This window comes from Pseudocercospora fijiensis, assembly GCF_000340215.1.
Source record: "Pseudocercospora fijiensis CIRAD86 unplaced genomic scaffold MYCFIscaffold_5, whole genome shotgun sequence".
Lineage (NCBI taxonomy): Eukaryota > Fungi > Ascomycota > Dothideomycetes > Mycosphaerellales > Mycosphaerellaceae > Pseudocercospora > Pseudocercospora fijiensis.
The window spans coordinates 5,412,680-5,427,553 of NW_006921536.1; the positions used below are offsets into that span (position 1 = coordinate 5,412,680).

Consider the following 14,874-nt stretch of genomic DNA (forward strand, 5'->3'; position numbering starts at 1 on the left):
GTTTAGTATATATATTGCTTAAAACAATAGAGTCTATAGCAGATATATTAATCGAGATAGGAACATTAAACCTAAGGACCTATTCCTGTTTAGTAATAGCAACAATATAGATCCTAGCCGTATACCTAAGGAACTCGCAGGCCTTACTATAGCGGAAGAGTTGCTAATCGCCCGCGTTTATATATAGATGTCTGTCTTCTACGTACGTAGGCAGTAGTAGCAATATCGCGGCTATATCTGCAACTTCTTAAAGGACGTTATTACTGTCTACTACAAGCTTCCGCGCATTCTAAAAGAGCTCGACCTAGTCATCCTTCGTTTAAACCAGCCTATTTAAGACTAAGTATAAACGTAGGCATTAGAGATAGAGACTACTACCGCTGCCGCCGCCGCTAAAGATAAACAGCGAAAGCGGCGTTAGTTCTAATAAGACTTCCGTATCCGACGTTCGAAGGTTCTTAATGCACTTAACTAGCTTAAGGCGAACAACCGATACTATCGCGAGATTGCCCTCGATTAGCTAGCTTTATCGCAGCTACTAGACGATAATACGATTAAGGAGCAGCTCGAGTCTATAGAGTATATCGAGACTATAGTACCTACGAATGATTATCTACCTACCCTAGCGCCTACTTAGAAGTACTTTGTATACGACGGGTACTACTACCCTCGGCCAAATACAGCTCGTAGTTAAAATACTATAGAGTGTTAGTATTGCGAAATAGGTACTCTTAATAACGATTAGGATAGAGAGTAGCGATACTATATTATTAGCGATTATATTAGTACTCGCGCCTAGTTCTTATATATTAGTAGTTAAAACGGACCGCAACTCGTACCTATCTAGCAATTCGATAATAGTAGTATATGTAATCGCGACAATTATATCGACTATATCTACGCTTAGCTAGCTATTGTCGCTCCTGCTCCTACTCCTATAGTAGAAGCACTACCTTAACGTGTCGATTAAGGTCCTACTTAGGGCGCTAGTATTCTAGATGCAGATAAGAACCTAGGCTACGAGCACGCCGCTATTCCTAATTTGCACCCTTAGTACTATACTATAGAGCAACTACGAGACCGTCTCCGCAACCGATATAGTAACGCACCCGAAGAAGGTCCCTAGTAGCCTCTGTAATTGTTATACATTACCTAGCCGGATTATTCTAAGATCCCGATTAATGAGCTTAATCGCTTATACCTACTTATAGTAATAGCTTTTCCGATATTGCTTCTATAGGGCAAGGGAGATCCTAACTAGCCGCGCCCTAGGACTGTATCGTATAAGGATGCTATTAATTACTATATACGCTATTAGGACAACCGATTCGCATCTTATAAGCGCTAGCTATACTTCGTATTTAATAAGAGCATGTATTCCTAAGTACTTAACGCTGCCGCCTTCTTCGCAAACCGTTTTTAGAATAACGGTATAGAAGTTACTATAGAGACGATAGAAGCTGCACTCGCGGCCGATCCTAAAGACAAAGAGGCCTAGAAGTTGCTTAACTCGATTGTTAAGGTAGGTAGCTAAATACGTAGTACTCGTCCTTATTAGAACGGTCGACGTATTAACCTAGAGACGTATATACGTACGCTTAGAAAGCCGGCATTGTTCTATACTATTAGCGCTACTAATTTGCAATAGGACTTACTCGTACGCCTAATGCCTAGATATTCTCGGTAGAAGCAGCTTAGACTACTCGAGCGTATTAAGATAGTACGCGAGAACCTTCGCAAATACCTATATATTGCAGATGCCTACATTGTCCGACGCTTCTAGCAGCTACTTAAGAAAGTAATAAAGCCGAAGTTTAATATAATAGATTACTAGTATCGATTCGAGTAGTAGAGCCGTAGAAGCTGTTATATATACTTCTTCCTCTAGTACGGTCTTCCGACGTATAAAATGTCGACTCTAGATAGTCGTTAAGCATTCGCGCGGCAATAGGGCATATATATTACTGCCCTAAATCCCGAACTAGGCCGCGACCTCGGACAAGGAGCGACTATCTAGTCTAGCACTAGTAAGCTAATAAATACCTAAGAAGACCTCGCTAATATTATTAATCGTATACAACACTATATATACAGCGACTACTGCTAGGCTAAGCGTAAGGACGATCTAAATAGGGAGCTATACTGTCGGTTCCACTTCCTACGAAAGTACCGTAGCGAGGCTAATGTTAATTATAAATACAACAATCGGCATCTTAGCTTTATAGCGGCCTATAACGACTCGTTCCTTAATTACTATAATCGCTTAATATCGATAGCCTAGCGTACGAATTGCGATATTATACCCTATACTACTCTTTACGCTATAATAAACTATATCTTAAAGTACTATAGCAAGATAGAAGTTAAGAGTCGGTCCTACGACGACATTATAAAAGGCCTGCTTCCGCTTATTAATTATAACAAGCCTCTTCTATCGATAGTAGCTAAGCTTCTTAACATCCTAATTACTAAGCGGGACTAGTCTGCTTAGCAAGTTGCTTACCTTAATTTGCATCTTCCCTTATAGAAAGGTAGCCGGACTGTAATTAATATAGATTGTCGGCTACCGACGGAGCAGACTATAGCAGTCTAGATCGACAATAAAGATCCTATAGCCGATAACGCTAGGGAACTAGACGAGGAAGGCTAACCGCGACCGCAGATACGAGTACTACCTCGGACTTCTATCTAGAAGTATATGCAACGCCCCGAGTTAGCTAAGCAAGAGAGCCTATTTAAGTATCTTACTAAGTGGAACCTATAAATCGCTAGAGAGCCTCGCAAGCTTCGGAATGTAGCTCGAGATCGCCGCCTGCTTAATTACTTCCCGCGGTATACGTCCGATCCTACGAAGCCTAGCTTTGTTAACTATTAGCGTATAAAGATCTAGGTATACTATCTATTCCGCGAATTGCTATAGTACTCCGATAAAGCACTATACTCGTTCCCTAATAAGCCCAATATATAGTTCACATCTTAGGCAGCTGCTTTATAGTACTACTATTAGCATTATATCGACGAGTATAGGCACTCGCGACATCCTAATAATTACCTCTAAGATATTAACCGCGAGGACGACGATTAGTTTATAGATCCGGAGCTTTAGAACCTTAGAGAACCTACTAACTTCGATACACTCTATAGACCTTTATAGAACCCTAGCATTTAGGACGAAGACCCGAACAATCTTAGCGATCGTAATGTTAGTAGAGCTGTATATTAGGAGTTACGAATTGGTAAATGCAGCGACATGTGCCTAGAGATCTGCGACACTTCCGAGGACTAGTAGCAAGCTAAGAAGCGAGCTTATAGCACGGTAGAGATAGAGGTTCAATCTTAGTCTATAGCACAGTTCGAGTAGCTTAACCGATACTAGCGCTAGGGCTTCGATATAGTAGTTAATCACTTTAATTACCTTCTCCGCTATCGAGATAGGACTATCGATACTACGCTAGCTTAGCTTCTTCTTATTATCGATAGCGCGGGCGGTACTAGCAAATCATTCCTAATTTAAATGCTCTATACGCGACTTTAGAGCAACGTAAAGGCTACTAACTACTAGGGCAATCCTATTATACGTACCGCTCTAACTAGCACTACGGCGAGCAATATTAATAGCTTAATAATGCATTCGGCTTTTAAGCTTCCCGTACGAGGCTCTCTTAATAAGCTTTAAGGTATACGCCTAATATATATACAAAACCAACTCCGGCATGTGTAGTACCTTATTATCGATAAGAAGTCTATAATCGGACTTAAGCTTCTATATTTCCTTAATGCACGCCTACGCTAAATCTTCCCTCCTAACTAGGATCTTCCGTTCGGAGGCATATCTATTATTATGTTTAGTAATTTCTATTAGCTTGCCCCGGTATTCGCACAACTACTGTTCTAGAGTCGGCCTAAGGGAATTGAGAGCATCTTAGCATAAGCTATATACTACGCTTTTATACAGACTCTAGTCCTTAAAGCTAATATACGATAAGAAGGCGCCGACCCTAGTTAAGTCGCTTTCCGTAACGCACTTGCCGCACTACGCGTTAGTCGATTTAGTAAGGACTACTAGCAGACTCTTATTAAGCGGTCTAGTTCTAATCTCGATATTGCCGAGGTTACCTCCTTTAACGATGCTACTCGGCTCTACTTTACGAATGCCGACGTTAATAAGTTAAACTATTAGCGCCTCCGTAACATTAGAAATGCTGTTCTTCTAGTGTCTACCTCTTACAACTGCCCGGAAGTCGCCTCGGTTAGCTCGAAGCTAGTCTATAATCTAGAGAGTAAGTTGAAGATTAGTATCGGTTATAAGTTAATACTTCTTACTAACTTATAGACTAAGTTTAGCCTTATTAATAGTCGTTAAGGCATTCTATACGACATCGTATAGGCCTAGGATACGGTAGGAAAGAACCTTCGCGAAGAGCTACCTCTATGCCTCTTAGTCGCATTTAATAGGCTTAAAGACAATGCTCCGGAGCTCTTTAGAACTAACAACCGCAAGGTTGTCCTAATCTTCCGTATTTAGCGTACTATCGATAGTAGTAAGAGTAATTAGCGTCTACAATTTCCTATTACTGTCTTATATATATTAACAGTATACAAAGCTTAGGGTATAACACTTAATAAGGCGGTAATTAAGACTAGCCTAGAGTTCTCTTCTAGACTAACATATGTCGCCTTCTCTCGTATTAAAGACTATCGCGGACTTATAATCGAGGGCGCATTCGATTATAACTAGCTTACGAAAGAACTAACTAAGAGTGCTATACCTCGAATGCGGGCTATAGATAAAGAGCGACGTCGCAACTAGGTCCTACCTAAGCCTCCTACCTTACTAGTACTAAGCTCTCGCATATTCGACTTTAGCGGCTTCTCGGATACTATCCTTAATATACTAGGCATAGCTCCTATACCGAATCCTCGCTATATTTAGTTAGACCTAGCATCCGATGCTGTAGCAGACACAGCGCTTGTAGTTCGGGTAGACCTTCCTACCTCCGATAATATAGATATCGATCCTGCCGATAGTAGACTAGGTCCCGGTAACCTAGAGCGAGAGGTCTAGGGCTACCCTCTAGGCTCTAGTTAGGTATTTCTCGCTTCCGAAGTTAGTCTAGTACTACCTAGAGCTTGGGATCATTCCTATATACAGCGCGAGCGATAGGCTGTAATTAATAATTAACTGTTTATTCGCTAACTATAGGACTAAGAGCGATAACTATAGTAACAGCTCTAAGCTGCTAATCCTCCCTTGCCTTCTGTCCCTAACCCGCCGCTAGCTCTATTAGTAGGTCTAACAGCCGCTCGACTGCTAGTTCTAATAGCAGCTCTAATAGCAGCTCTAATAGTAGCTCCGAAAGCAGCTCTATTAGCAGCTCCCGCGCGAACAGGCCTTAACGACCTTAAGCTAGCAACTTATGCTTATCGTCGCGCGCACGTTAAACTAGCGCTTCCTAAGAAGGACTTAGATAATCGTTCTAACGAGGTTCTCGCTCTTACTAAGTCGTTCTATTCTTAGCTCTATCGCTCTAGTATCTTTAGTAAGGACTAAGAAGCAGAATATGTCTTCTAGCAGGTCTTTAAAGTAGAGGCACTTTACCGCTCCGAGCGAGATGCTACTATTAGTCGTAAGCAGTGCCTCGAAATTATATAGTAATATCCTATTAATTATCCGTTATACGACCTTACAGATCTTGCTATAGAATTTAGTAAAGAGCGGGTCTACGGTATATATCCTTTAAGCGTCGATCCGGATATAAAGTTCCCGTTTAAGCAGCCGGCAGTGCTTCCTGTTACATTTAAGTCCTGTATACGTATAGCTCTATATCTAAAACTAGGCGACAAGGACTATAATAATGCCTAGTACTTTATACAAGACATCGACAGAATTATACGCTTAAGCGCCTACCCTATTTAAGGTTACTAATTTATATCGCTAATAGATAACGATAAAGAGACGGTATAGTACGCCGAGATAAACTATAGCACGAAGCAGGCAATCGCAATGCTCCGAATAGCGACTCGTATTATCGAGCATTTTAGCTTTCTAGTTGCATCCGATAACAAGGTTATCTCTAAGGAGTAGTAGGATGCTAATTAGGTCGAGAACACTCGGCAGTAGCATTAGTATAACACTAATATACTGCTCTTATATCTTAGGCAATTGGGCTTTATAGCAACTAGCCGTATCTCTGCTATATCCTACTTAGCCTCTTACTTAATTGCTATAGAGGTCAATCTAAGTATAGGTACGATACGTATATAGAATACAGAAGGCGGTATTAATAGTAAGCGCACTATCGGACCTCTTAGAGGTTAATTCATCCTTGCGCTTGCCGATCTGCTATCTTACTTTCTATATACACAGTATGCTAGTTAGCTACGACTAGGCACTTAGACATATATCGAAACTGCAGACAACGATGTAATATAGCAGCCTAATGCTTATAGCTATAGCCCGCTTGCTATCTAATATCTTATCTTTTCTCTCGAAGGCAAGACACTGTTCCGGAAGACGTAGAACCTAGATAAGTATTATATAGATCTCCGCCGTCGATATCTCCGCATTATCTACGATAGTATCGATAATAAGGTCTAGCTTCAACTACGTTAGATCTAGACAAAGCAGCTCCTATAGCCTAACGACTTCTCGGCTGCCTTCTAATAAGGCTTTTAGGATAGGTATACTTAGATTAAAGAGGACCGCTAAGAATCTCTCGATCGTATACGTAATATACGAGAAGTAGAAGAGGAAATAGCGCGTAAGGCCGCTCTAGAGGCATTCCGACGCTAGTACGGCCGTGTACTAGCCGCACAACCCTTAAACAATCTAGATACATTAATAGGCTTATAGGACTTCTATAATAGTAACGAGGAAGAGGAAGACTTTAGTAGTAGATAATAGGTAATTATCGCATTAAGCAATAGCATAGACGGGATAGGATGAGATAGACAGAATGAGATAAACGGGATAACATAGTTAGAATAAGATTAATAGCTAGTTAATTAATTGATCGCTTGTTTATAAAACTATAGAAATATTATAGTTTAAACTGCTTAGAAGATTAAATATAGACTTTCACTCTAATTAGCTACTATAAAGCTATAAGCATAGATCGCGATTATAAGCGGCTTGCCGCTTATAATTGCGATCGCTTATAGCGAGTATGCAGTTAGTCCTATACTTTATAACAAGCCCGTTTAGTATAAGTTGCCTAGTAGGTACTAACAGCTTGCTTATTATCGTAAGGCTTAAGGTAGCCTAACTTGCTCGAGCCTAACTGTATTCTAGTCGATTAAGTACATTTCTAGCAAACTACGCTAGCAAAAGTAATTAATACGATAACGACGACGGCATTCTATTAGCTCTACGGAGTGCGAAAGCTTCGCTCGCACTTAGTAGGCACGCGCAGCCGCCCGCAAGCACATTTTAGCCGATAGTAAAGAGCTATAGTCTATAGAACGTATCCTAAAGTACCGAACTAGATAGGGCAAGAAGGAGTACCTATTAAGATAGCAAGGCTATTTACCTAAATAGGACTCGTAGGAGGCTAAAGACTCCTTTAAGGATATAGCTGAGTTATTAGACGAATATCAGACCAGTATAAAGAACAAGAAGAAGGCTAAGGGCCTATAATGTTACTAGGAAGGCCTCGGATTAATACTACCCCCGGGGTGCTATTAGCTAACTAATTAGAGGCCGGCAAACTAGGACAATAAGACTATACTACTACAGTAAATGCGCACCGAGTGTTAACGAGCGCGCTATAACTATTAACTAATCGCCTACTCTTTTAAGAACTCTACCTCTTGTTTATTTATTTATAGGGCCTCGAAGCCTAGGCAATTAGCGATACGCGCGTACGAATAACGGTAATAAAGATAATAGTATCGCGCTACGAGCTAGCAGTATGCCGGCGGCCGGCGCGGCTATATTAGTAACAGTGTTGCGGAGTGTATTATTAGTCGAAGAAGGAAATCGGAAGCAAGGTAAAGTTAGCGCTAAGACGACTAGCGCCGCTATTATTAATATTACCTGCTCGCTACTATTGCTAACCTTACCTATACTACGAGCCTAAAGCACTATACTAACTAAGTTAAAAAGATTGAACCTGCTAAGGGTTTAATTAAAACTTTAAGCCGCTTAAAAGATTAAGATAGACTAACTAAAGGCAAAACTATAGAGCTAAGCTAGCTAGGGTCGATCTTGCGGATAATAGGTTACTTCTCGATCTTTCCGACCTTTTAGGCGAGGCGAACCTTAACTGTTGCACTTATAGTAGCCTTTACCTATAGAAACTAGACGAACTGTGTTTTTTAAAAAGATAAGATAAGATTAATAATTAAAGGCTACTAAACCTAACTAATTAGGGCTAGCGAAACTACGAACAATAATAGTCCTCGTAATAATAAGAACAAACCCTCGGAAGCGGACAACTCTCGGAAGCGGACATAGCTAGGTCTTTTAAGAGTAAACGCAAAGAACTCGGTACGATATTACTTAGAACGGAGGCAGTGCTACAATACCTCGTACGCCTACCTATTATAGTAGGGAAGGCGCGCTCGTATTATAATTAGTCGATAGTCCTTAATTCTTATAGATATATATTACTTTATAGTTTATTATATATAGGGATAGCGTAGTTAGAGTTAGACATTGCGTTAGAAGGTAAGGTTTAACATAGTTACATAATTAGGTAGTTAAGTGTTTAATTTAGCGCGGACTAAGTAGCTTATTAGATTTGCTAAGTTAGTAGCAATAGAGGTCGAGATTGGAATATAGAAGGCTATAAGGGCGCGGCCTTTAGAAGGGAAGCGTATATTAGGGCTAAAGAGGCTATACGTAATTAGTATATAATTAGGCCGAGTAAAGCTAGGGTCTTAGTGCCTTAGGCAGGACTTAGCGCTTAGCGTTAGGCTAACTAGCCTGCCTTCCTCTCTCTCCTCCTAGATCCTTATCGAATACTATACTAATTTACTACTACCCTATCTACCTGCTAACATAACCCCTCTTATACTTAAGAACCTTAACGAAATTCCGCTAGTGTCTCGCGCTAATCCCTAACAAACCTCCTTAGACTACGAAACTTCGTAGGTATATATTAATAGTAAATCCTAAATAGCGTCTTACTATCCGGAGCTATCCTATACTAAATATACTAAACCTACTACTTTTCTTTATCTAGGAACGCCGGCTTCTCTTACGCTACTAATAGGCGATATAGTATACCGTAGGCAAGAGAAGCGCTAGAAATACTAATCTCTTTATATTTCTATTTAGTTTTCTATTTATTTTTCTCTCTTTCTCCTTTATTTTTCTCTTTATTTTATATACTATAGTACGACTTATCGATATAGCGCGACTTATTAATACGTTTAGCGCCCTTTAGTTCTTTTTTTAGAAGTCTAATATTAGCTAGTTAGAAGTAGCTAGTTATCTTAGAAATACTAAATTGAGGTATCTAAGAGTTCTTAACTATCTATTTAGAAGTATAACTAGAGGAAAGAGTTAGATTTATAAGTAGTAGCGGTTATTAATAATAAAATAGACGCTATAGCGATTTAAGCCGTTATATTTAACTCTAATATAGCTGATATATTGCTCCTCGGGCTCTTCTTTATACTTGGGTAGTAATTCGGGCTCTAGCCTATAGTACCTATACTTAGTTAGTATCTTAGGCTCTAGATTATAGTACTTGTTATACTTTTCTAAGATATCTATAGTAATAGTCGGGTATAGTATTAAGAAGTAGTAAGAGGTTAGTTATTAGAGTCGTAAGCGCTAAAAAGGAGAACGACTCTATAAATTAGCGATATAGGTTATACGAATCGTAAAACTATACTTATGCTTAATAGCGAGTAGTATTAATAGATGTCTACTATAAGAACTACGGCTCGGATATTCGTAAGCACAACTATCAGCTCTATATAACGTAGAAAGCAGAGATTCTAATCCAGAGAGGCCAATTGTGGAGCACTTGCTTCATGGTTGAAGTCCTTAGCGTGACAGCCTGACGCCCGTGCCAAGAAAGCTTGACGGCTCGCATGTTGAAGGAATCTCATAAGAGGACGCGTCTTAGCCTTTGGGAGGCGGCCTGGATCCAGTATCTGTCGTATAAATTCTTATCTATCATCATATGTACATTTTCATGCGAGACAGTTTTTCACGTCTGCCTTAATAGTGCGAATTTTATCGCGCAGAGTCGCAGTCTGCTCATAGTAGTGGACCGCACCCGTGACATTAGTGCAACCTGACCTCGATGTCTGGTCGACTGGCACGTAGCGGTGGTCTTGCGGGCGTCCAAAGACGTGCATATAATACCAAACCTCACTCAAGACAGTCCTGCCCGTATCCGTGCTCTTCGCAGCTTTTCCTGCAGCAGTGTCATTGTATCGCGGCCCAGAGCAGCCCACGTATGGTACAGCGCCATGCTCAGCAGCAAGAGCATTCTCAAGCTGGACTCTGCTATATCCAGTGCTGTTGCTCGGCGTGATGCCATGCTTCGCAAGCCACTCCCAAGTTGAGAACTTTTGGTAGTATCCAATCGCAGTCTCAAAGAAATCTACCACCTCTTCATGCTGCTGGTACTTTGGTCCGTAGCATGGCACATCGAATGTCGAGAAGCAAGTGGCGTGCTTGCTGAATTCATGTCCCCAGAAGTCAGCGTTCGGTCCGGTCTGAGAGATCCAGTACTTGTTCATCCACGCGAGGAGATCGTATTTCCCGAACGGCTCGAGGAACGTGCCGATGTTGCTGCCGTTGTACGGTGGGACCACTGTACCATTCGGCAGGCCATTCGTCGTGTTCGGTGATGGGACGGGATCGTATTGGCGACTGAGATCGCAGTATTGCGTGTACGAGCCATTACTGACGAAAGATTAGCACGATTGTGACAGAGAGGCCTGTGATCGCTGCTCACCAGAAGTCAGGCCAAAGACCATGCAAAGTCCAGGTGTTTTCCGGCAGTGGCTTGTCTGCCCAAACATCCCAGAACTGGGTAGCTAGCAGAAGACCGCCATAGGTCTCAACACAGCATGTATCAACATCCGCTGGATTCGCTTTGGCTGAACATGATAAGTATGCCGGGTCGAGCACGCAGGTATGGTTGCTTGTGCCGGTCTTGGGATAGAGTGCAGCATGCGCAGTGAAAGCCGAAGCTGCTGTCAGTACTACGGATCTCATATTGTTGGCGGGATACAATAGCAGTTCATGGAGAAGAGTAGCTCGACATATACCAGCCTACCCAAGTATGATTTGAGGGCACATGCTCTCGGCGAGGTGCGGTGCCACGCGGAGGCAAAAGGAGTTGTGCCTGCATGCTGATATCGCCTCGTGGTGATGGTACCTGCAGCGATAGGCCAGAGTTGCGGTGGTCGACCTCGAAATGATGTAGCCTAGAAAGTAGCTCCGATCTGAAGAAAGCGTCGTTCTTGGATCGCCATTATGATTGGCTCCGGACATGCCATGGCGAAGGAGCGTGACGCAAGGTCGGCTTACCTAACTAGCCGATATATTGTACTTTCCCTCGTAGTATATAATATAGGTAAGTCCCTACTTAGTAGAAATGCGTAACTAGAGTTTGGTTGCTAGCTCTTATATAATAATATTTACTAGCTATCTAAGAGTATAATTATAAATCTATATAAGAAGGGTTATATTAGTAGGTAGATAGGGTAGTAGTAGGCACAAGTAGTATTCGATAAGGAGCTAGGAGGAGAGGGAGGAAGGTAGGCAAGTTAGCCTATTACTAAGCGCTAAGCCCTACCTAAGGTACTAAGACCCTAGCTTTACTTAGCCTAGTTATATACTAATTACGTATAGCCTCTTTAGCCCTAATATACGCTTCCCTTCTAAAGGCCGCGCCCTCGTAGCCTGTCTATGTTCTACGACCTCTATTACCGCTAACTTAGTAAGTCTAATAAGCTACTTAGCCTACGTTAAATTAAATACTTAACTACCTAATTACGTAACTATATTAAACCTTACCTTCTAACACAATGTCTAACTTCTAACTACGCTATCCCCTATATAATAAACTATAAAGTAATATATATCTACAAGAATTAAGGGCCTTCGACTAATTATAATACAAGCGCGTCTTCCCTACTATAATAGGTAGACGTACGAGGTATTACAGCCCTGCCTCCGTTCTAAGTAATGTCGTACCGAGTTCTTTGCGTCTACTCTTAAAAGACCTAGAAATGTCCGCTTCCGAGGGTTGTTCTTATTATTACGAGGGCTATTATTATTCGTAGTTTCGCTAGCCCTAATTAGTTAGGTTTAGTAGCCTTTAATTGTTAATCTTATCTTATCTTTTAAAAAACACAGCTCGTCTAGTTTCTATAGGTAAAGGCTATTATAAGTACTATAGTAGTAGAGGTTCGCCTCGCTTAAAGGGTTAGATAGATCGAGGAGTAACCTATTATCCGCAAGATCGACCCCGGCTAGCTTAGCTCTATAGTTTTTACTTTTAGTTAGTCTATTAGTCGCTTAATCTTTTAGGCGGCTTAAAGTTTTAATTAAAGTTTTAATTAAAGGTGCCTTAGGCTCGTAGTATAGGTAAGGTTATGTCTATAGGCGTAGTAACAATAGCAAGTAATATTAATAATAGTAGCGCTAGTCGTCTTAGCGCTAACTTTACCTTGCTTTCGATTTCCTTCTTCGACTAATAATATACTCTATAATACTATTACTAATATAGCCGCGCTAGCCGTATCGCCCTTTAGTATAAGCGTAACGCCGTCGTTACTATTATTATTACTAATACTATTCGCCTACGCGCGCGCCGCCTCTATTAACTACCTAGGCCTTAGGGCTCCGATAGAACGTAGGAATAAGAGGGGCGCTAAGAGGAGGACCTTATAGGGTACGCTAGTAAAGAGGTAGATTCCTTAAAAGAGTAGGCGATTAGTTAATAGTTATAGTGCGCTCGTTAGTACTCGTTACGCGTTCGTTATCGTAGTATAGTCTTGTTGTCCTTTACTAACAATTGCTTGCCTCTAATTAGTTAGCTTAATAGCACCCTAGGGATAGTATTGTTCCTAGGCCTTTCTAGTAATATTATAGGCCCTTAGCCTTCTTCTTATTCTTTACGCTAGTCTAATACTTATCTAACAACTCGGTTATATCCTTAAAGGAGTCTTTAGCTTCCTATAAGTCCTATTCTAGTAAATAGCCCTACTATCTTAGTAGGTACTCCTTCTTGCCTTACCTAGTCCGGTACTTTAGGATGCGTTCTATAGACTATAGCTCTTTACTATTAGCTAAGACTTCTTCTAACTTAGTAGGCGCTTTATCGCCTTTACGCTAGTAGTATAGTTTAAGGAGGGATACGTAGAAGGTGTTATAGATAGTGTAATAAGGTAGAAGCTATAACTAATAGGCCTATGCGGAGGAGCCCTTAACTTCTCGAATGCGGAATAGGCTAATATATCTTAGTGCGAGCTTAGGCCTTGTTTTGCTATTAGGTAATAGGTACTTGCAGATGCGGAGGTTCTTAGTGCTTAGCATAACTATATCGCCTTGTTTAAAGGTTATTAGTGTATAGCGCTTATCGTAGTAGGTCTTTTAGTACTCTTAAGCCCTTATTAGCTTCTTAGCTATCTTAGTATAGATTTCTCGTATCTTCTAGACACGTTCTATCGCCGCTAGTATCTCTAGTACTTAACGCGCTTCCCTTTCCTTACGCTCGGCCTCGAGCGATAGTAGGTCTTGTAGTATAGTAGCGTTCTAGCCTATTATAGCTATATATAGTAACACCTTAGTCGATAAGTAGACACTGTTATTGTATACGAATTTAGCTAGTTGTAGGAGGTTAACCTAGTCGTTAGGGTTCTCGTTAATGTAACTACGTAGGTACTGCTATAGGGTAGCATTCTGCCTCTCTATTTGACCGTTAGTCTATAAATAGAAGGCTGTTAATAGCCGATGCTTTAGTCTTAGCTACAAGCAAATCTCGCTCTAATAGTAAGATATTAGTATCGATCTACGATCGGACACGATCCCCTTAGGGGTTCCCTAATAGATATAGAAGATATTAGTCTATAGCGCCTCTACTATATTAATAGCAGTCTAATCCTTGCGTACCGGGATATATCGAGCGCCTTTAGTAAATCGATCTACTACAATAAGGATAGCATTATATACATCCTTGCTACCCCTACGCTTAGTAGGAGGAAGGCCTATAATAAAGTCTATTATTAGCTTAGCAAATAGCTTCTTTAGAATCGGGAGCGAAGACAACTCGCCGAACGGCAAGTGCTTCGGTGCTTTAACTCGCTAGTATACTATATAGGTCTGTATATACTCCTTTATATACCGTTTACTATTTAGCTAGTAGTATATACGCGATAGTAGCTCGTGCGACCTCTCTATACTATAGTAACTAGCGAGCTTACTATTATAGTGCCTCTTTAAAAGCTCTTATCTAATCGATTATTTAGCGGGGATATAGTATCTGCCCTTAAACTTTAAATAGCCTTTATCGTCGATCGACTAATTACTCTTACTAGATCGAGTCGTTCGCCTACTTACAAGCCTACTAATACGGTTAATAGCAAAGGCGTCCCTCTACTAAGCCCGTAACAGCTCATCTATAAACGATTAACTATCCCTATTTGCAAGGTTATTTAATAGTACCCTCGCTATTAAACGAGGTACGTATTATATATATCTAACAGTACTAGCAGCCGGAACTACTACAATCTCTTCTATAGCGCTATCGCTATATAGACTATTACTATAGATAGCAATGTCCTTAATCGAGTTATTATAGCTCGAGCGATCTACGTCCTTTCTAACGTATACTAGAAGAACGACAACTCCGCTATAGTATTTGTTGCCGCCGCGGGGTCCGGAAGTCCGCTTATCCTACG

At 40.9% G+C, this 14,874-nt stretch overlaps 2 protein-coding genes across 2 annotated transcripts; one reads left to right on the top strand and one right to left on the bottom strand.

The window, feature by feature from the left end:
* Positions 1-10,075: 10,075 nt before the first annotated feature.
* On the bottom strand, positions 10,076-11,182 carry MYCFIDRAFT_189121 (uncharacterized protein; the record flags this gene model as incomplete). The annotated part of the gene is made up of 3 exons (XM_007929651.1): positions 10,076-10,094; positions 10,256-10,867; positions 10,920-11,182. 3 exons carry the CDS (start codon positions 11,180-11,182, stop codon positions 10,076-10,078), a joined length of 894 nt encoding a protein of 297 aa, XP_007927842.1.
* A 27-nt stretch (positions 11,183-11,209) lies between these two features.
* MYCFIDRAFT_176040 (uncharacterized protein) lies at positions 11,210-11,481 on the top strand (the record flags this gene model as incomplete). Its single annotated transcript, XM_007929652.1, has 4 exons — positions 11,210-11,278; positions 11,304-11,332; positions 11,358-11,369; positions 11,394-11,481. The coding sequence occupies 4 exons, from the start codon at positions 11,210-11,212 to the stop codon at positions 11,479-11,481; spliced, it is 198 nt and encodes a 65-aa protein (XP_007927843.1).
* Positions 11,482-14,874: the final 3,393 nt, after the last annotated feature.